Source organism: Eubalaena glacialis, chromosome 2 (assembly GCF_028564815.1).
Source record: "Eubalaena glacialis isolate mEubGla1 chromosome 2, mEubGla1.1.hap2.+ XY, whole genome shotgun sequence".
NCBI lineage: Eukaryota > Metazoa > Chordata > Mammalia > Artiodactyla > Balaenidae > Eubalaena > Eubalaena glacialis.
Window position 1 is genome coordinate 19464571 of NC_083717.1, and position 22737 is coordinate 19487307.

The 22737-nt window shown below is 36.1% G+C and overlaps 1 protein-coding gene across 4 annotated transcripts in view; it reads left to right on the plus strand.

Annotated features, from left to right (window-relative positions):
• The window catches only part of ACBD5 (acyl-CoA binding domain containing 5), a 35149-nt gene extending 18484 nt beyond the window's left edge, over positions 1-16665 (plus strand). For all 4 annotated transcript variants that reach the window (XM_061179300.1, XM_061179303.1, XM_061179305.1 and 1 more), the window contains exons 8-13: positions 489-595; positions 1590-1857; positions 7152-7351; positions 8697-8741; positions 9059-9168; positions 14780-16665. In XM_061179300.1, the coding sequence (XP_061035283.1) occupies positions 489-595; positions 1590-1857; positions 7152-7351; positions 8697-8741; positions 9059-9168; positions 14780-14792 (743 nt within the window). In that variant the 3' untranslated portion in view covers positions 14793-16665. The remainder of the gene's footprint in view (positions 1-488; positions 596-1589; positions 1858-7151; positions 7352-8696; positions 8742-9058; positions 9169-14779) is intronic.
• Positions 16666-22737: the final 6072 nt, after the last annotated feature.

Here is a 22737-nt window from a genome sequence, read left to right on the forward strand (position 1 = left end):
AGATACTCAGATACTTTTGTTCTCAGGTCAGCAAAATAAGGGTAAGTTACGGCTCTAGGAGTGAGCCTATAGTGTGTATACAGTGAATTATTGACATTGCTGTAATTCACTAGAGAAACCAAGAAGTACCATTTCTTAATATAACAACCAAATGTGCACAGTTGCATCCCAAATTTAGGGTCCTAGCCGGTAGTCAGTTTTTTCTTATAAAGTTATTAGGTTTTTATAAGTTTGATCTGGACAGTGTCTTTTTATAATTCCATGATAAATACTCTGTAATCTTTTTACATAAAAATTACTGACTAAATTTAAAATTTTGGTAAGTTAAAAGAAAGTAAACCAAATTTATCTCCCAATATGAAATGGTAAATCAAATTTATCTCCCAATATGAAAATAATAAAGAGCAGATAAATTTTGAAAATGTAATAAATGCATTTGTCTTCAATTAGAGAATAATTATTCTTCCCGGACATTTGTATATATTTAGATGTAAATGATGATCATGTTGAAGATGTTTCAGCAATTCAGCATTTGACGAGTGATTCAGACAGTGAAGTTTACTGTGATTCCATGGAGCAATTTGGACAAGAAGAGGTAAAAATGACATTTTTTAATTGGTAAATTTTCAAAGTGATATATCAGAATTCCATGCATAACTTCTGTTAATAACAGATGTGTATGCTGTTCACCACTTTGAAAACATACCTCTAACATGTTTAAACATTTGTATTTTGTTTTTTTTTGTGAATTAAAAAATATATAAAATTCCTGAATATTCAAAAATGTTTAAATATTATAATTTATAATGTATTTACATTTATAAATATTCTGAGAGAGGTGGGATGAGAGGCAGAAGGTGAACTCCTTATGCTAGTCCTTATGTTTGAGACATTGATAACAGTCAAGAAGATTGAATAATTTCAAACAAATAAATCTGTTCTTCACATTGACTAATACATTGGACTGAAATTTTAAGTGGAAATACTTTTCAAATTTCAGTTAATTAAGATTTGGTATTGAAAACTAACATTTGGAAAACCATTAAAAGTACATGAATTTTTTTTTTTTTTCTCTTGGACAACATTTTCTGATAACGACTATGGTGGTTTTGACGGCTATATTTATGTTTGTTGTTTTTACATCCTCCCCCTGGTCTTTCCCCACCCCTGTTCTAACACAGTGCTTTTTAAATTTTTAAAATTTATTTTGTTCTATTTTTTATTTTAAAATTAAATTAATTTAAAATTTTTTAAATTTATTTTTTTATTTTATTGAAGTATAGTTGATTTACAGTGTTGTGACAGTGCTTTTTGAATACAGTAACTCTGGATATTTAAATGTTTCTTGGATGAATGACTGAGTCACGAGCACAGTTCACTGCCAAACATCTCAGTTCTTTGCTTGTATATAAATCATCTCTATCCCATTTCTCCCCTACAGATGGGAGGCAGAATATGAATTGAAGACATTTTTTAGAAAAATAATATTTTCTATAATAACATTACAAAAATACCGCTTTATAAAACCAGTCATTCTTCGATTGTCATGGAAACTTTGTGGTGTATAACTACGTGCTTTACATTTGTAGTCTTTAGATAGCTTTACGTCAAACAATGGACCATTTCGCTATTACTTGGGTGGTAATCCCAGTCAGCCCTTGGAAAGTTCTGGTTTTCCTGAAGATGTTCAAGTATCTCCTGGGAATGGCCACAGGGGGGACACACAGGCGGCAGCAGTGGAAGGCAAAGGTGAAGTAAAGCACGGAGGAGAGGATGGCGGGAGTAACAGTGGAGCGCCGCACCGTGAGAAACGGGCTGGAGAAAGTGAGGAATTCTCTAACATCAGGAGAGGGAGAGGTGTGTAGCGCTTGTTTTTTGTTCTCACTGTCTTTATAAACGAATTAATGAAATGGGGAGGTTCTAGATAGGAGAGGCACCAGGACTGTCCCTCTGCAAAGGGAATGTTGAAAGTTATCCTCGCGGAACATCTGACCATTTTCCTTTATGTCTGGTTCTCTCCTTTGACTCTACAGGGCATAGCAGTGTATTCTTTGAAGGTGTGGGAGAAAACATGTCTATTTCCATATCTTTTATGCAGTTTTTTAAGGTAGCCAAATTTATGTTGTATCACCTCCTTGAACACTCACTTACTGATTGCTCCAACTGTGCTGCTGCTTTTTTCCTACTATAGGTGAAAATCTGAATTCCTTATTGTTTCCCATTTCCCCGCTTAGGTCAAAAGACATCATTTCAAGCTGATAAATCAAGTAATAGAGATAAAAGAACATTTAACAGTACAGAGGGAGACATTAAGAATATTAATGTGATCAGGTAATAAAGAGTTGAGTGGGGAAGGAAAATTAATTTACAGTTGTTTATAGTAAAGAATCAGTAGGTACTGTCAAAAATAGCCATTTGAACAAAAACAAACCTTTCTAATTTATCAGAAAAAAATACACATTTTTAAAAAAGCAGTGAAAACAAACCATGTAGTAAAATATTTTTTAAAACTCATAAAACAATGCATAATATAAAAGACTTAAGATCAAATGCATTTGTGAAAGCAGTACAAGTAAACAGGCTCTACTCACCTACTTAAAGAAGAAGGTATTTGGATTGGTTCACAAAACAAAGCATAACTTCATGCTATAGTCTACAAGAGGCATATTCAGAAAGTAAAAAATAAAAGTATAGGCAAAGGTATCTCACACAAATGCATATTAAAATAAAACAAGGTTAGTAATCTTGATATCAGGGAAGATTAATTTCAGGACAAAAAGCATTAAGATAAAGAGGGCCACTTGTAATGTTAAGGTGTGCAGTAGAGACTTAAAATTGTTAATATCTTATATAACATCAACACTTCAAAAAGCAAAATCTGCAGATGATATAAGGAGAAATAGGGAAAATCATATTAATATTCAGGAGACTTTAATGTACTTTTTTTGGTCTATATGAGAGTATAAGGACAAAAACATAACTAAGGATAATGAGAACCTTACTAACATAATTAATTTGGTAAATCTAATTGGTAGTTATCAAACTGTGTACCATGATACCTATGGAACCTGATAATTCTAGATGCTAAATTTTTCTTTGTTACCCTTATGACACCCAGGCAAGAAACTTTGGACTGTATTTCTTATTTATTGTCACCATTGTCTCCCCCTTTCTACATTTGGTCCATCAGATAAACCTGTAATTCATTCTCTCTAATGTCTTCCTTTCCAATTTGATAGCCAGGCCAAGCTTTTCGTTTTTCACTGATTCAGAAACCTCTTAAGCTTGTATGACTGTTCTTATTTTCTAATTAAATACATTCTCAAAGTGATCAGGATAATCTCTCTGTTTTTTTTTTTTACTAAGACACATTCTTCCTATTGAAGAATATACAGTGTTTTTTGTCTGTATATATGCCTATATATATATATATATATATATATATATATAGGTCTGCCTATAAAGCCTGCACTCCTCACCTTCACATGGAACTTGATTCGACCTGTCCTTTGCTCTTCCTGACGTTATCATCCTCATGTTTTCATCACTCTCCTTTTTAGCATCTACCTCAAATAAGTAAAGAAAATCTTCCCACTCCCACCACCGGCTTGCCCCTTCCATGTCTATGTCTTTCCTATCATTTGGCATAGTCTTTTGTCTCTTCTTTGTTGATATTTGACTATCCCTTCATTCAAAATTCAACCTAAAGGAAAAAAATAGTGCTTTTGGGGAGTCTTTCCTAATAATTCACATTTAACTTTAATTAGTGGAATACTATATTCTTTTAGTATCCTTACACTTTTACACGCATTCCTTTTGTCAGGACTTTTATGTGTTCTGAATATAGGATAGGTTAATAAATCTTGATAGCATATTATAAAGCAGTAGGGAAATAGCAGGCTCTGGGGACCCCTAGGGTAAGATAGTCAAGTGTATGATGGTCATAACATGTCCCGCCCTCAACCTAATTAAATGAATAAAAAAGAAGAAAAAAATATCAAGGTATATGGCAACAGCAACTAGATAAGGGACTCATCCTCGTACCATAAACTTTGCAAAATATCAGAGAGACAGGACAATTAGAAAGAAACTAGAATAGATAGGAAGTTCTGTTCTCTATAGAAACAGTGAGAATGAAGGTGAGTCAATGAAATTTTGAAAAAAACCTCTCAATTTAGTGGGAAGCAGACTGGAAGCCATAGTGGCTCGAGGATGAAGACTCAGAGTGTCCTTCTGGAACTCTTTTGGACACACAGCCAGAATGAGTGCAAGACTTGTTATTATTTTTCTCTTCCACCTCTGGTTGAGAAGGAGGCTGGAGAATGGGGCATAATCTGGTGGAACTAATCACCTCTTGTCACAGAGGCTTAAAAAAAAGAGAAGATACAGGGAGGATTGGGTAGCCTAGTGTCCAGTTCACCGAATTTCACATACCCTCCCGTCTCCTTCCCCTGGGGACAAGCAGAACCACAGCCAGAGCTAGAAGAAACTGGGGTTTGCTTTCAGACATGACCTCCCTCTTCTAGTTCTGACCTTGAGGACACTGAGGGAGGCAGGGGGAGATAATTGCTCAGTGATAATTCTCTGTCACTGCCAAAGGCCATCTGGCCTCTTATATGGAGGAATGATCTGAAATATAAGGCCATCTGTCATTTGAATATATATGTCATTTTATATATATATATATATCGCTGATCCAGGAAAAGTCCCCAACACAGGGCATTTCACAATGTTCAAAGAAAGAGAATAGAAAACAATTCCCCCGTTACCTCAGCCCCTACCTCTAGTCCCACTCAGAAGAGCCTAATGTAGAAGCAACAGACACTAATGATATCAAGCCTACAAGGTCAGGTCTGGGGTGACATACCAGTAGGGCAATGTCAACGTGGCAGGAAACCCACTCTATTTAGGTAGATTGATAGAGTTGCCTGTGTCATAGATAAACAAGCTGACAAAAACTGACCTGGGAACTATGTAGAAATCCTACAGACAAGGAAAAAATAAAAAGGAGAGTGGAGAGGGGGAAAGGCGCTTAGGATGTAAACAAAAGATCTGTTTTGGAAGAATATACATGCCAGAAAACAGAACATTTTAGATAACCAGTATTCCTCACTCAATAAAAAAGAACATAAACACTTACAAATAGGAGATCGAAGCAGAGATGATAAGGCCTAAAAAAAGGAAATTGCATAGGTAGGGGGAAAATTGGAGGCATAAGTAATAGTTATATAACTTATAAATACATTAGAAACAGTAAAGAAGAGAATTGACATGGCAGAAATGCAAGTCATTCATTTATTCAAGAAAGGCAGCTTATACAGTTTGGGCAGAGGGCCCCTCTTTACAAGAAAAAATACAAATTTGTTAATATTTAGTTAAGAAAAAGGTCACAACGTATTACTAGAACCTTGGATTCAGGTTTCTTTCTTTAGGTAATTTAACAAAATTGTTTATATGAAACGCTTCCTGTTTAAAATCTGACTTTACCCACCTACAGCTCTCTAAGGCTCCCAGAAATCACAGGGGCCCGTACAGGGGGATGGGCTGATACTCCTGTCTTTGTGAAGGCGGTTTGAACACTGAGTATTACAAAGGATGTAGTAAAGTGAGCAGAGACAGCAGTAGTTCTCTGGCACCATCAGTACCCACTGATAGACCATCACAGAATATGTCAAGCTCTTAAGGATGCAGGAAAAAACTAAGCCTCAAATTCGACTTCCCACTTTTTTTTTTCTGTGTAAATTCCAGACCAATAGCTGAGTTCAGGAATGACCACTTCAAATTTTACTTCCTTTCGATACAAGAGTAGAGGTCTTCTTGAAGATGGCATTGAGCATTTCAGTGTACTCTTTGGGGTTTAACTTGGCAGATGGCTCCAATTCCATTTCTCTTACAGCCCCAAACACTGCTTGATGCAAGTTCAGTTTTGGGAATCCTGCTTCTGTAGGGTTCCAGGATGCCAAAGGGCAATGAGGTAGACAATTTTCTGTTTATTATTTAAAACAAAACTTACGTATTATATTAGCAAGCATGTAAAACTTGTGATATTCCATTTCTGCAAGGGTAAGGTAACATAGTAGTACCTTTTACACACTACAATATAAAACTGTTTCGGACGTCCCTGGTGGTCCAGTGGTTAGGACTCTGCGCTCCCAATACAGGGAGCACAGGGTCGATCCCTGTTTGGGGAACTAGGATCCTGCATGCCACATGGTGAGGCCAAACAAACAAACAAACAAAAAACTGTTTCAGCCTTTGTGAAAAATAACTTGGCAACACTCATTAAGAACCACGACAAAATTGTTATCCTTTCACCCAGGAATTCTTCTTTGAATTTGTCTGACCTAAAGAAATCAATAGAAATTTGGACAAGAATTTATATGCAAAGACATTCATTGCAATGTTATTTGTAATCGCAAAAATTTGGAGTCACCCTAACTATCTAAAAGTGCAAAATGATTGAGTAAATTATTTCATGGTCTTACTAGTGAATTCATATAGCTGTTTCAGTGTTTTTGGAATTGGAGTAAAATTTAATGATGCACGTAAATGTTCATAATATTTTTTAAAAGTAGGACACAAAATCACGTATAAGGGGTAATGCCAATTCTGTAAATATAGGCGTAGAAAAAAGAACGTATGGATAGACAACAAAATGTTAATAGTAGTGAGATTTCAATATAAGTATAATGGAATTTATAAGAAAAACCATTTAAAAACCTTTTGGGAGGCTTACAGTGATCAAATAGGAAAACATGGCTATTTAGTGTAGCTTTTAATACTCCAAAGAAACAGCCTCATATTTTTTCAATCTTGTTACTGTATTAGTAAAGAATTTTTAAGAATGTACCCCAAATATGTGTATTATTTGTGTATTATATACATTGAGTCATGTACTAGTATATTAGGTACATTATAAAACCTTAGCAAAAAAATAAAATTAAGACTATAAATAGAAGTTTATACCTATGTCAACTTCTTTGATTTTAATAGTTTATTTTGTGTACTTCCTGATTGCTTCCACTCCACTTTGGAGATTTAGATCTCAAAGAAATAGAGGAAAAATGAAAAAAAAAAACACAAAAAACACCCCACCATTTCTACTCTTCTAAGAGTGATTAAAACTAACTTATTTTGCTCTCTTAAAATAGGGCACAGGATGCAACATTTGAGCGAAGGAAGCAAAGGTCGGCAAGTGGGAAGTGGAGGTGATGGGGAACGCTGGGGTTCAGACAGAGGGTCGAGGGGCAGCCTCAACGAGCAGATCGCTCTCGTGCTCATGCGCCTGCAGGAGGACATGCAGAACGTCCTTCAGAGACTCCACAAACTGGAGACGCTGACGGCATCGCAGGTAGCCTTCCTCATTTGTCTTGTCTTCATCTGCTGTTGAGCCCATCAAACAGTGTGTAATTGGAATCTGTGTTAATCTGATTTAAATGAACCATACAAATGATACCCAAAGCTTATTTTAGCAGTTAAGTAAGATTATATGTTTAGGGAACCAGGCTCAGATTATGTTTTATCAAGAGGTATATGGTGTGTTCCAATGAGAAGAATATTCAAATACACTGATTTGAATGTTTTGCTAAGAAGGAGACAAATTCTGGATCCACAAAATGCTAAACAGTAACAGTTTACAAAATGCTTTTTCTTGTTAAATGTGTGATTTTTTGGTGTGTGCATTTAATACCTGTCTTTCTTGCTAGACTATAAACACCGTGATTGTAGGGACTATATATATACTATTTTATTTACTGCTGCTAAAGGACAGAGCCTTGTTCCAAGGAGGGGGCATAATAAATATTTGCTGTTAGATTAAAAAAAAATCTGATTTACACACATCAGTGGAGTTTAATGGTTTTTAAAAGGATCTACTTTTGAAAATATTATTTCAGAAAAGACTGACCCAAAAGCCAAATACCACTAAAAATAATTGGAATTTTTCAGCATATAAAATTAGCAGTACCATGTTGGAGACAGGAAGAAGAACACGAGAAGAATAAGAAGTGTTGAACAGTGCAGTTTGTGGCACTAATAGAGACCACAGCTAATGTCCTAGGGTTCACCATTGAAGGGCTATCCTTTTGTAGTAAGCGTTGTCTTCTATCTTGACCTCTTTTAAAAATGCTGTGGAGGTAATACACTAACTTACCCATTCTTTACTGTAAATTAGTTTTAGGATCAAAACTTTCAAGCCGGAGAGAAATGTAGAGTTATGATTTGACCTCCACTATGGTTTGCTATAGCTTATCATGAATCTCCAAAACAGATATTTGGATATTGTTCACATAATCTTTACACTTTTACAGTTTTAATAATCAAGGCTATAGTTCTTAAATGTGTTTGTAAGTTGGTAGTTTATATGGAAATCAAGGAATTAATAAGAAATGTTGAGTAAGTAATTTAATAAGAATGTAAAAGAAGTAATGGTTCAGATTAATTTGAGGTTTTATTTTGATAATTTTATATTATTTGAACTATAAAATGTAAGAGATAATTATTTGGCTAGCAATTTTAGGGACTTTTAATTTGGTCACTGTGAGTTTCGGGATAATCAAAGCATAGTTAGCAGAAAAATCGAGAGTAATCCAATATTTCACCCTTTTTTTTAAAAAAAAAGATAGGAAATAGAAAAAATTACTGTATTTTTTTTTTTCTTTTTGTCAAAGCTAAATCAGTTTCATTTGTGTTGATAGGCAAAATCATCAGCATTACAGACTGGTAATCAGCCCCCTTCACCGGTAAGAAATTCTTATCTTAAATCTAAGTGCCAGGGTTTCAAATAAGTTACAGTAAATTTAGATTATATGATGTCCTTAAAGTATTCCAAATGAAATCTACCCTTTAGAATTTTGAAGTTTAAAATATATTTGTTTTGTACTAAGTCTGAAGTACTTCTGAAAGTCTACTTACTGAATTACGCTCTAAAATTATCTCCCTCCCTTTAGCAGGAGTGAGATCTATTATTAGTTATATAGTTTCAAAATTATGGTGTGTTTTTTAAATTTATATATGCAATATGTAATAGACTGGTGACCAGCTTATTTTATTTTCTCAGAGACCATCTTGGTGGCCCTTCGAGATGTCTCCTGGTGCATTAATCTTTGCTATCATATGGCCTTTTATTGCCCAGTGGTTGGTGCATTTATATTACCAAAGAAGGAGAAGGTAATACGATAGTTTTATAATTCAAAGTGGTATGTAAACTCTTACAATCTATAGCAGACAGAGCTTTCAGCAGCAGTTAGGGAGATAGGTCCATTTTATAGATAGATTGTCATACTGAGCATTCTGTACTGATCATGAGACTGAAACTACCTTGGAAATGATATCTAGTGGGTTTTTAGATACTTGTTAGATTAAAATTTTTTCACTTGAGAGCATCTGATGCATTTGTACACCTTTGGTTTATGCAACAGCAAGAAAATGATTACAGGCTTAAGTTTTATGTCTTATGAAGAAACAGTGTTCTCAAAGTATGATTTTTTGGGGGGACCCTTTGCTAACATTAAAGGACAACAGATAAGAAAACTAATAATGCCTGTGTGCTCTCTATACCTTAGAAATATAGACATTGGCATTTCAGAAAATGTTCATCCTGGTGGTTGGCTAGAAATAGGGCTTATTCTAATTTGAGGGCCAGAATTCCAGTTTGGATGCCAGGAAATAACTCAGATAAGTCTGAGAATAATAGGTTCGAATCCTTGCAAGTGCTCTGAGATTGTCTAGATGAGGAATAACCTGAGGCCAAAACTCTTGGGTTCAAGAAAATCGTTAAAAGCATTTTTTTGGACACTATGTAAACTGAATTACTTTCCCTGGATGGGCAGATGGACAAATATTTGTCATTCGTGGCCTCACTGATTATGTTTCTGGTGTTTCATCACCATTTCCCATTAAGTCACAACAGATGGGGAAAAGAGATAGGGTATTTGGTGGTAAGATTTTAAGTGCTCTCTTACATATGTGCAGTAGAAACACATTTTTTAAAAATCTACAAGTTTAAATAATTATAAGGTCTGTTGTTCCTCTACCAAAGAACCCACGTTTCTAATTACTGCACGTGATAACAAAAGCAAAAACCAAACATTTACCCTTCTCCTACGTCAAAGGGCTAAGCAGCACACTAGTCTAAGTGCTCCAGTGAGAATGCTTCATAGTAGAGAAACGGAAATGCATGTGGCCTTGGGTGACTTGGTTTAGTCTTCCTTGTTCTCTGCTTATGTTAAGACTGTTTGATTTATGTTCATAAATGAACTCAATACGTTTTCTGGTACATTAATGTTCTTGGAATATACTTGCTCACTTAAAAAACTTTTGTGGGATTTCAGAAGCCTAAGTTGCCTTCTCAGTATCATTTACCCCCTTTCTAAGCCATCTGTGTATGTGTCATTTCAGCTGTTAAGATACCGACCTTGGGACTATATCTATAGATACAGACTATAGACCGTGGCCCAGTGGTTAAGAATCCACGCATCCATTGTAGGGGGTGTGAGGTCAATCCCTGGTTGGGGAACTAAGATCCCGCATGCTGCATGACATGGCCAAAAAAAGGGGAAAAAAAGATATAGACCTTAATTTAAATCCTTTCTTTTCTTTTTTCACACATTTTGTGTTTCTCCTGTGATGGTTGGGTGCTATACAGTGTTTTAAATCCTAATATCCCTGATAATAGGAGGAAAAAAGAACCAAACCTTTTTTCCATATGTGGTTATACTGGATTTAAGCGGCTGGCAACAGTGGTGCTAACGGGAGGTGTTCACATGTTTTGCAATGCATTTCAAAGTTCTTTTTCATGTTTTCCTTTGTAGGAAGTTGGGGATTGGAGAATAGAGAAATTCAACACACGACAAAAAAACCTAAAGTTTACTTCGATTAATTTATTTCATGCTTAAGGTTGAAGCAGCTTGTCACTTTATTAAAGACTGAAAAAACAAAGTGTACTTTGCTTCAGCAGTCATGGAAAATTGCAGTTTTTCTAAAATTATTATTTTTTTTAATGTTCTTTACTTGTAAAAGTATATGCCATTTCTCCTAAGTATTCCTTTCAGTTGTTGACAGATGTCTCTGAATGGAGAAACTTTTCTCTATTCCTAATTTTCTACTTTGTTATTATTGAATCTTTATCCAGTTTTCCAATGTATGTTAGGTATTTAATCCTTCAAAGTTGTAAATTATTAGTGCTCTGCAACTACATTTTGATGAGACATAGTGTTTTTATGTATTGTTTACTTATATATGTAAGGAGTCAGCTGGGGTTGGCGATAGAAATAAGTTTTGGCTTGAGGGGATTTAGGCATCTTTTAATCTGGCAGTGTTTAACAGGTTTTAATCTGACAGTTATAGGAAAGAAGACTAGAGAACATTGTGCATGGTTTAGAGAAGACAGGTCTGTGTTAGAGATGAAGAGAAAGATCTAGAAATCCTCTTAGGATGGGAAAAGTGTGGCCAGGAGAGGGTGTGCCCTACTTATAACAGGGCCCACCCTGTACCTCATCCTCTAGCACAGTGTCTGGCATGTATTAGGCTTTCAATAAATATGTGCTGAATACATGGCTGAAGGCCCACTCTTGGCAGGATGGCAGCTGAAGTACCACGTGACATGGAGAAGCTTTGATGTTATTTAACATCTGGATGCAAACACACACTGAGATAATCCTATATACATGTAAAATAAGTGGTTATCTATTTGTGGTAAGCTTTAAAAAAAATTTTTTTTTATATGAAAAGTAATACTTAAGGTCCACTGCTTGATTCTTTTTTCCCCAGTATAGAAGAATATGAATTTTTTTATAGTTGATTTACAATGTTAATTTATGCTATACAGCAAAGTGATTCAGTTATACATATATGTGCATTCTTTTTTTTTTTCATATTCTTTTCCATTATGGTTTATCATAGGATATTGAATATAGTTCTCTGTGCTATACATAGGACCTTGTTGTTTATCCATTCTATATATAATAGCTTACATCAGAAAAATATAAATTTAAAAGTAAAAGAGATCTCATATCACTCTGCAGGGGATCTGAAAAACATTCTTTCTGTATGTGCTATGAAGAGTATCATCTGCAGACCTGTTCAAAATTAGGCCCTGAACAGCCTCCTATGGTACTACCTCCCCTCAGTTACCTAACCTGGTCATTCTACTATTAAAATTATCCATGAGTTAAATACTGAAAGCAGGCCAGTTTTTTTGTTTTTTGTTTTTGGCCGCAGGGCGGCAGCTTGCAGGATCTTAGTTCCCCAACCAGGGATCGAACCCGGGCCTACGGTGGTGAAAGCACCGAGTCCTAACCACTGGACCGCCAGGGAATTCCCTGAAAGCAGACCTTTTAAGTCCACAAGACTATTCTTAATCTATTACACAAAGACCTCACTTCTCAGATACTGCATTTTTTACAAACTGAAGGTTTGTGGCAACCCCGTCACAAGGCTGTCAGTACCGCTTTCCCAACAGCATTCACTCACTTCATGTCTCTGTGTCATATTTTGGTAATTCTTGAAATATCTCAGACTTTTTCATTATTATTATATCTGTTATGGTGATCTGTGATTAGTGATCTTTGATGTTGCTACTATGACTTGCCAAAGGCTCAGATGATGGTTAGCATTTTTTAGCAATAAAACATTTTTTAAATTTTTTTTTTAAAGGGAACTTTATTTTTATTTATCTATTTTCTGGCTGCATTGGGTCTTCGTTGCTGCGCAGGCTTTCTTTAGTTGCGGCGAGGGGGGGGGCTACTCTTTGTTGCGGTGCACGGGCTTCTCACTGCAGTGGCTTCTCTTGTTGCAGAGCACGGGCTCTAGGCGCGCGGTCTTCAGTAGTGGTGGCACGCGGGCTCAGTAGTTGTGGCTTGCGGGCTCTAGAGCGCAGGCTCAGTGGTTGTGGCACACGGGCTTAGTTGCTCCTAGGCATGTGGGATCTTCCTGGACCAGGGCTCGAACCCATGTCCCGTGCATTGGCAGGCGGATTCTTAACCACTGCACTACCAGGGAAGCCCAATAAAACATTTTTAAATTAAGGTATGTACAGTTTTTTAAGACATAATGCTATTGCCACTTAATAGACTACAGTAGAGTGTAAACTGTTATATGCACTGGCAAACCAGAAAATTTGTGTGACTCACTTGATTGCGATATTAGCTTTATTGCAGTGGTCTGGAGCCGAACCTGCATGATCTTCAAGGTCTGCCTGTAATTTGAAGGAAAGGATGTTTCTAACCACTTTCCTTTATCAGTCTGGCCAGGTTCATAAATGTGCTGGTAGGTGGTTTCCTTAGAGACAATGAGCTTTCAGTTTTTATTTAATAAAAACTGGATAGGGTGGGACAGGTCTCAGAAGAAACATTCTTCAGATGGAGACTGGGGAAAGTGATACTGGACCAAAAATTCAGGCCCAGGCTTCTGAGGCAGGGAAAGAATCTCAGCAGTCCAGGCAGAGCAGAGAGTTCAGTGGGCTGGGGAAAGGCAAAATGTTATTCCTGTGTTCTTATCTGTTGTTTTCTGTAACTTTTCTTCTCTTATCACACTATACCCTACATTTTACAAGTTAATTTTTTATAAAAGGAGAGAAAGAGCTCACTAAGTGCCTGGAAAACATCCCAAAATTCCAAAGATAGTGATAGTGACTTATGTCTCTTCTATTTCCCTATTACAGTTGAAGATTGGGGGTTTCATAGACCAAGTTGTGTGTTTTTTGGTAAATCTACAGATTTGGTAAATCTTGTATAGCAATCTGCATCACGTGGGTTCTTAGTAAGTGTTGCTAACTGTTCAGGCACCTCCCAACTAGCATTTCTGCTAAAGTCTCACTCAGGCAGTCTTTACAACCACCCACGATTCTCTTCCTCCAGGGGCCTTTTTTCTTCATGCCAGAGTAATCTCCTCCTATTATGTGAAAATCCATCTGATTATTTAAAATGTCACTCCTGCCAAGGTGTACATAAGATTTCTGCAGAGGATAAGGAGTGGTCTGATTATTTAAAAGATCATTCCTGCCAAGGGGGTTGCATAAGAGCGTTTCTACGGAGGAGAGGAATAAACTTGTAATGAGAGAGTTTCAGGCATTTTGGCATCTGGAATGCTGAGGAGGGTATAGAGATTTTACAGCTGTGGGTCCTTTCCCAGAACTCAGATCACACGCGATTGTTGTGCTCACAAGCCCATTCTTCTCTGGTAGCTCACTCTGCTATAAGTAAAACCATCACATTATACACATCTGAGTTGTTGGTTTATATGTCCCTCCCATCCCCATCCCATCAACTAAACAGAGCTTTTTTGAGGGCTAAGAGCCTGCCTCAGAGATGTCTGAATCCCCAGTACCTGGCACAGTGCCTGGAAAGTAACAGATACATAATATGTGTTGATTAAATGAACAGTCCAGGTTGTGTATCTGTCAACCTTTTGTTGTTTTATGAAGCTTTTTTGTTTCAAAACTTTCCATTTTGATAAAATTATGAAATAATTTGCAAAAATCTGAACTGTGGAATAGCCAACTAGAAAAAGATGAGAATCTAGAAGCTATGAGAGGAGGAATGTACATTTAAATCATTTGTTAGAAACTTGGTAACGTCATCACTTGCAGTTGGATCTTTCCTATTGAGCTCTAAGTGACATGAAGTAACTTCATAAGGATCATTTGTAATTTTATGGTCTTATTTTGAATTTGAATATTATTATTATGTTAACCATCAGCGAATTCTTTGGTATGGATGTGTTTCATATTCAGGTTGCATTTATACTCATAGGACATTGTTTTTTTCCTTTCTTTTCAAAGAAAATTGAACTGAAGAAAATATTTTACTGAAGAAGACTACTGGGCCTGGATGACCTTGGGATGAAATGGATTGTGGCGCTCACACGAAACTCCTAGTTTGTGATGATTACATTTCTTTTTGTTGTCCAGTAGTTTGGTTTGTGTACATATATACATATATATATTTTGCACTACACAAATGATAACATTCTAAGGACTAATATTGCTGATACTTGAATAATCAATCTCAACTAGGTTATAAGTAACAGACTTAGATTTACCCTACCCTTGAACTTGAAGGACATTAAATTATTAATTATTGTTTGGTAACATGTTTACCTGATTATCTCCCATAGAGAAATATAAGCTGCTTTTCCAAGGTACAGTTGTGATAATAAGAACAGATTTATAACTGGGTATTTTTAATTTTCTAAATTAAATATGAGAAAGTATGCAAACCAGGAGTGAATTTCAAATGAGATGAAATCGACTTTCTTTCTTAGTCACTGAACCACCATGCGATTCAGTAGAAAACGACTGGAAGAATCTTCTCCACGTCCACTTTGTGGGCTGCCCATAATCTTCCTTGGGCATGCACAGCTCTAACTTTAGTGTTCAGGCATCATTATGCCAAAGTAGAGCCCTATGTACTAGGCTTTGTTTTTACAAATGATTCACAGAATAGACATAACCTGCTAATGGAAATGATGAAGAATGGGCTTAACGTGTTCTGAACCTGCAGATCATTAATAAGATTTGTATTCAATCATATACATGGATTCCTTTGTAATAATTTTCCTTTAACTGAGGACATCTTGTTTCTGCTTCATAGGGTGCTTTGAAATATAAAATGAAAACTTATTTATACTGTTTTTACAAAGGTCAAAGAGGAAACACATGAAAATCACTTTTCTGCAACTGGTAAACCACACAGACCGGACTCTTAACCTCTTAGTGCCTCAGTTTTTCCTTCGGGGTATAATATTGGAGATACACCTATTTCACAAGGGGTATTGGAGAGATCTGCAAGCTAGCAGGCCATATGCTTCCATTTGAATAAGACATACCCAACTAATGTAAATTTGTGTCTCTCCTCCACCTCCCACATTTAGACTAAGAAGAAGACTGTAATTTAGATCCTTGAAGGCTCTGTTTGGAATTATCCTTCCTGCATACCTTTTAAAACTCCCTGCTCATGTAGATGTACCTTATGCTTTAAAGATTTCTCTAATACAAATGTTTAGTATCAAATAATTTTTAAAATTCTTGGTATGTGTGATGTTGGGTTTAGCATCATGTGTTCAGAGTGTTCTCAATAAGAGAGAAAGTAATCCATCCCTAGTCTAGAGGGTGGTTCTTTGTTTATCTGAAGAAAAAAGTATAAGAATGCAATTTGCTTTTCTGAAGACTCTTTTTTTCCTTATTTTTTTTCTTACATGTAACTTGATGTTTTTTATTTTTTAATCCCATCTTGATTAAAATGTATCTGTCTAAAGAGATCTACTAATATTTGCTTTTTAAAAGCTGTCCTCTATTTATTTAGGGAAAAAAATGAAGCCAGTAACTGAATTATATGTAAAAATAAAATTTAGACCTGTGGGTCGGGAGTTATTTTAAAAAATTAGCTATCAATCTGGTATCAGAAAATGGTGGCTTTTCTCTTAGTATATAAATAAATAAGATGCAAAGTAAGAATGTAAGCAGTTGTGATTCATTACAAGCAGTTGGAGGTAACTAACTCCTAGGGATAACCATTTGTATCCTATTCCAAAGTCTTATTTTATAGTTTGAAAAGCACTTTGCACACAGTTCTTGTATATACAAGTAAAGACGTAATTATAGGATGTAGTGTTACTGCTTTGTTTAACAAGAACCTCATTTAAAATTGACAGCTATGGTATTTTTTTAATGATCTACTTCTTTTCTGTTTCTTTATTGTAAAATTAAGTTAAAAATAAAAGGTTAATGAAAAATGTTATGGTTTTTATTCCTTGTTACTGTTAGAAGTGCATTGATTATATAAGGATTAAATGAGAATAAATAGTAGGGGGTTCATAGGAAGTAACTGTGCCTCATTCAAAATAAAGCCATGCTATTACATGTAATTTTATAAAAATCAGAAACAGGCTGAAGTTGAACTCATTTAGTCATTTGGCTGAAAATGTTACTGATCGTGTCAAAATCTTAGTTTCAATTCTTATTCCAAATAGGTAGCTTCCCATAGCCACTCAGTGTGGCCTTAGTCAGCCATGTTAAATACATACAGCTTGGTCTTAGGTAGAAAATGGTGAGAAGGTTTTATGTTTTTAATACAAATGTATAACTTGTAAGTTCTCCAGATAGTGATAAAAGTGATGTTAGCTATTTGTAACATTAAGATACCAGTGTTCTGGGGCCTGTAATAGGGACTAACTGCAGTGGCTTGAGTTTTTTTCCCTCATATACAAGGAGTCCAGAGGTAGGAAGTCCAGGGCTGGTAAGGTGCTTCCACAATGTCCTTAGGGACACAGGTTCCTTCTGTCTTTCTGTTCTGTCATCTTTAGGGTGTGGGCCTTGTCTTCATGTTCGCTAAATGGCTGCTGTACATCTCGGTCCAATGTCTACATTACAGGTAGGCAAAGATCCTTATCCGATCAGGAAACAGTAAGTTTCCTGGAAGTCTCACACAGGATACTCCTTCTCCATCTACTTGGCTAGAACTGGGTCTCATAATTATATCTTTGTCTATAAGAATATTATTTAAAGAATAAAATTGTTCCAGTTTATATAGATATAATTTTACAAATTTAATTTTGCCCATACACAGGAAATGCCATGTCTTTTGGCCTTTAATACACTTAACTGAGTTCTCTTCTTTCTCTATTTGTTTTTCTTTTCTGCTTCTCAACGCTTGTTTTCCCACTGACCTTCTCTCTCTCCATTAATCCTCCTTCCCAATGGAACCACTTTTTCAAGCTGAAAAACGGTAAGTGTTCTTTTCCTTTTTCAAAAGAAACAACTAAAAGAACTTTTAAATACATACATAATACAGGCGAGGTGTAGCCATTGTTATTTTTTCTGCCCAGCACCTGTCCCTCCTCCTCCTGATAACAGCATCACTCTCCTTGCCCTTCCCCACGGTAGAGAGCTCCTCTTCCTCCACTGTAATCCTGCCCCACCCCCCGAGCCACAGTAATGGGCATGTGACTCAGACCTGGCCAGTGTCTATCTCATTCTCCTCCTGACCACAGTGACAGTCTTGGGAGGGGTGTATGACCATCAGTGAAGCAGTCAGAGTTATTCTCTGGATTTATTTCAGGAAACTAGAGGAGAGAGCATTTTGCCTTTTCACAGAATGTTACATAGTTGGGATCATACAGTATGTAGCCCTTTCAGAATGGCTTCTTTCACTTTGCAATATACATTTATGGTTCCTCCATGTAATTTCATGTCTTCATAGCTCATTTCTTTTTATGTTTTTATGGCTGTGTGTCAATAAAGTTTTATTTACAAAACAAGTAGGGGGCCGTATTTGTCCCATGGGCTGTAGTTTGCTAACTTCTGATTTAGGTAATTCATTTCTTTTTAGCACTGATTAATATATCATTGTCTGGATGTACTAGAGTTTATTTATCCATTCACCTATTGAAGGACATCTTGGTTGCTTCCAAATTTTAGTAATGATGAATAAAGCTGCTATCAACATCTGTGCATAGGTTTTTGTGTGGTCGTAAGTTTTCAACTCATTTGGGTAAATACTAAAGAGCTGATTGCTGGATTGCATGGTAAAGTTACGTTTAGTTTTGTAATAAACCACCAAACTGTCTTCCAAAGTGGCTGTACCATTTTGCATTCCCACCAGTAATGAATAAGAGTTCCTGTTTCTCCACATCTTTGCCAGCATTTGGTATTGTCGATGTTTTGGGTTTAGCCATTCTGAAAGGTGTGTAGTGGTATCTCACTGTTGTTGTGTTCTCTTTCTCCTTGAATTACAGGCTGTAAGGTTATTACCAGGGAGATCCTGGGGCTGCATATCCTGCCACTTGGAGGAGCCTTAGATAATAAGGCCAACATCTAGACCTAGGAACTTAGACAAGAGCCAGAAACAGTGAGTTCAAGTCCTTTAGTCCAGTTAATTCTCAAAACACTACCCCTATGTTTATACAGTTTACATGGGTTAATAAATTTGCCTTCTTACTTAAGGCAGTTTAAGGTAGGTTTCTGACACTTGGAACCAGAGTCCTGACTAGTATAGAAAATGCGTGATTGTCAGGACTGACTGTAGGCTCTGAAGCCAGACTGTCTAGGTTCAAATTCTCTGCAATCATGGGAAGTCCCTTACCTTATGTTTCAGTTTTCGTATGTATACAATGTGGATAAAAATACCTCATATGGATAATATATGTATAAAATATGTACAACAGTGTTCAGGATACAGTAAGTACTTTGTAACTGATAGCTACTGTGATGGTAATAATAATGACTGGGGTTATTATTTCACTATCAGTACATAAGAATCCAAATCCCTTTTGCAGAGGTAGACACTGGAAATGTTGGTGCAAATGTACCCAAAAAAAATTTTGTTTTTTTTAACAAGAGCTAGTTTCTTCCATTTATGCTCTGGATACTATTCCTTTCCTTAAAAACTTTGCCATTTTTTTCTGCCCGAGAGGCAACTACTTTCAGCACTTTGGGGTGATTGTTTTGTACTTACCTCCAAGGTTCTAAACAATATGTTTGAACTGCTACTTTATTATTTTTTTTTAAACATCTTTATTGGAGTATAATTGCTTTACAATTATAAATTACAGTGTTGTGTTAGTTTCTGCTGTATAACAAAGTGAATCAGCTATATGTATACGTATATCCCCATACCCCTCCCTCTTGCATCTCCCTCCCACCCTCCTTATCCCAACCCTCTAGGTGTTTGCAGAGCACCAACCTGATCTCCCTGTGCTATGCAGCTGCTTCCGACTAGCTATTTTACATTTGGTAGTATATATATGTCAATGCTACTCTCTCAATTTGTCCCAGCTTACCCTTCCCCCTCCCCGTGTCCTCAAGTCCATTCTCTACATCTGCATCTTTATTCCTGTCCTGCCCCTAGGTTCATCAGAACGACTTTTTTGTTTTTAGATTCCATATATATGTGTTAGCATATGGTATTTGTTTTTCTCTTTCTGACTTACTTCACTCTGTATGACAGACTCTAGGTCCATCCACCTCACTACAAATAACTCAATTTCCTTTCTTTTTATGGCAGAGTAATATTCCATTGTATATATGTGCCACATCTTCTTTATCCATTCATCTGTCAATGGACACTTAGGTTGCTTCCATGTCCTGGCTATTGTAAATAGTAATGCAGTGAACATTGTGGTACATGACTCTTTTTGAATTATGGTTTTCTCAGGGTATATGCCCAGTAGTGGGATTGCTGGGTCATATGGTAGTTCTATTTTTAGTTTTTTAAGGAACCTCCATACTGTTCTCCATAGTGGCTGTATCAATTTACATTCCCACCAACAGTGCAAGAGGGTTCCCTTTTCTCCACACCCTCTCCAGCATTTATTGTTTGTAGATTTTTTGACAATGGCCATTCTGACTGGTGTGAGGTGATACCTCATTGTAGTTTTGATTTGCATTTCTCTAATGATTAGTGATGTTGAGCATCTTTTCATGTGTTTGTTGGCAATCTGTATATCTTCTTTGGAGAAATGGCTATTTAGGTCTTCTGCCCATTTTTGGATTGGGTTGTATGTATTTTTGATATTGAGCTGCATGAGCTGCTTGTATATTTTGGAGATTAATTCTTTGTCAGTTGTTTCATTTGCAAGTATTTTCTCCCATTCTGAGGGTTGTCTTTTCATCTTGTTTATGGTTTCCTTTGTTGTGCAAAAGCTTTTAAGTTTCATTAGGTCCCATTTGTTTATTTTTGTTTTTATTTGCATTTCTCTAGGAGGTGGGTCAAAAAGGATCTTGCTGTGATTTATGTCATAGAGTGTTCTGCCTATGTTTTCCTCTAAGAGTTTTAGAGTGTCTGGCCTTACATTTAGGTCTTTAATCCATTTTGAGTTTATTTTTGTGTATGGTGTTAGGGAGTGTTCTAATTTCATATTTTTACATGTAGCTGTCCAGTTTTCCCAGTACCACTTATTGAAGAGGCTGCCTTTTCTCCATTGTGTGTTCTTGCCTCCTTTATCAAAGATAAGGTGACCATAAGTGTGTGGGTGTATCTCTGGGCTTTCTATCCTGTACCATTGATCTATATTTCTGTTTTCGTGCCAGTACCATACTGTCTTGATTACTGTAGCTTTGTAGTATAGTCTGAAGTCAGGGAGCCTGATTCCTCCAGGTCTGTTTTTCTTTCTCAAGATTGCTTTGGCTATTCGGGGTCTTTTGTGTTTCCATACAAATTGTGCAGTCTTTTTGTTCTAGTTCTGTGAAAAATGCCATTGGTAGTTTGATAGGGATTGCATTGAATCTGTAGATTGCTTTGGGTAGTATAGTCATTTTCACAATGTTGATTCTTCCAATCCAAGAGCATAGTATATCTCTCCATCTGTTTGTATAATCTTTAATTTCTTTCATCAGTGTCTTATAGTTTTCTGCATACAGGTCTTTTGTCTCCTTAGGTAGGTTTATTCCTAGGTATTTTATTCTTTTTGTTGCAGTGGTAAATGGGAGTGTTTCCTTCATTTGTCTTTCAGATTTTTCATCATTAGTGTATAGGAATGCAAGAGATTTCTGTGCATTAATTTTGTAACCTGCTATTACCAAATTCATTCATTAGCTCTAGTTTTCTGGTAGCATCTTTAGGATTCTCTGTGTATAGTATGTTGTCTGCAAACAGTAACAGCTTTACTTCTTGTTTTCCGATTTGGATTCCTTTTATTTCTTTTCCTTCTCTGATTGCTGTGGCTAAAACTTCCAAAACTATGTTGAATAACAGTGGTGAGAGTGGGCAACCTTGTCTTCTTCCTGACCTTAGAGGAAATGGTTTCAGTTTTTCACCATTGAGATCGATGTTGGCTGTGGGTTTGTCATATATGGCCTTTATTATGTTGAGATAGGTTCCCTCTATGCCTACTTTCTGGAGAGTTTTTATCATAAATGGGTGTTGAATTCTGTCAAAAGCTTTTTCTGCATCTATTGAGATGATCATATGGTTTTTATCCTTCAGTTTGTTAATATGGTGTATCACATTGATTGATTTGCATATATTGAAGAAATATTGCATTCCTCGGATAAACCCCACTTAATCATGGTGTAACTGTTTGCTAGTATTGCTAGCATGATTCTGTTTGCTAGTATTTTGTTGAGGATTTTTGCATGTACATTCATCAGTGATATTGGCCTGTAATTTTCTTTCTTTGTGACATCTTTGTCTGGTTTTGGTATCAGGGTGATGGTGGCCTCATAGAATGAGTTTGGGAGTGTTCCTCTTTGCTATATTTTGGAAGAGTTTGAGAAGGATAGGTGTTAGCTCTTCTCTAAATGTTTGATAGAATTTTCATGTGAAGCCATCTGGTCCAGGGCTTTTGTTTGTTGGAAGATTTTTAATCACAGTTTCAATTTCAGTGCTTGTGATTGGTCTGTTTATATTTTCTATTTCTTCCTGGTTCAGTCTCAGAAGGTTGTGCTTTTCTAAGCATTTGTCCATTTCTTCCAGGTTGTCCATTTTATTGGCATATAGTTGCTTGTAGTAATCTCTCATGATCCTTTGTATTTCTGTTGTGTCAGTTGTTACTTCTTTTTCATTTCTAATTCTGTTGATTTGAGCCTTCTCCCTTTTTTTCTTGATGAGTCTGGCTAATGGTTTATCAATTTTGTTTATCTTCTCAAGGAACCAGCTTTTAGTTTTATTGATCTTTGCTACTGTCTCCTTCATTTCTTTTTCATTTATTTCTGATCTGATCTTTATGATTTCTTTCCTTCTAACTTTGGGGTTTTTTTGTTCTTTCTCTAATTGCTTTAGATGTAAGGTTAGGTTGTTTATT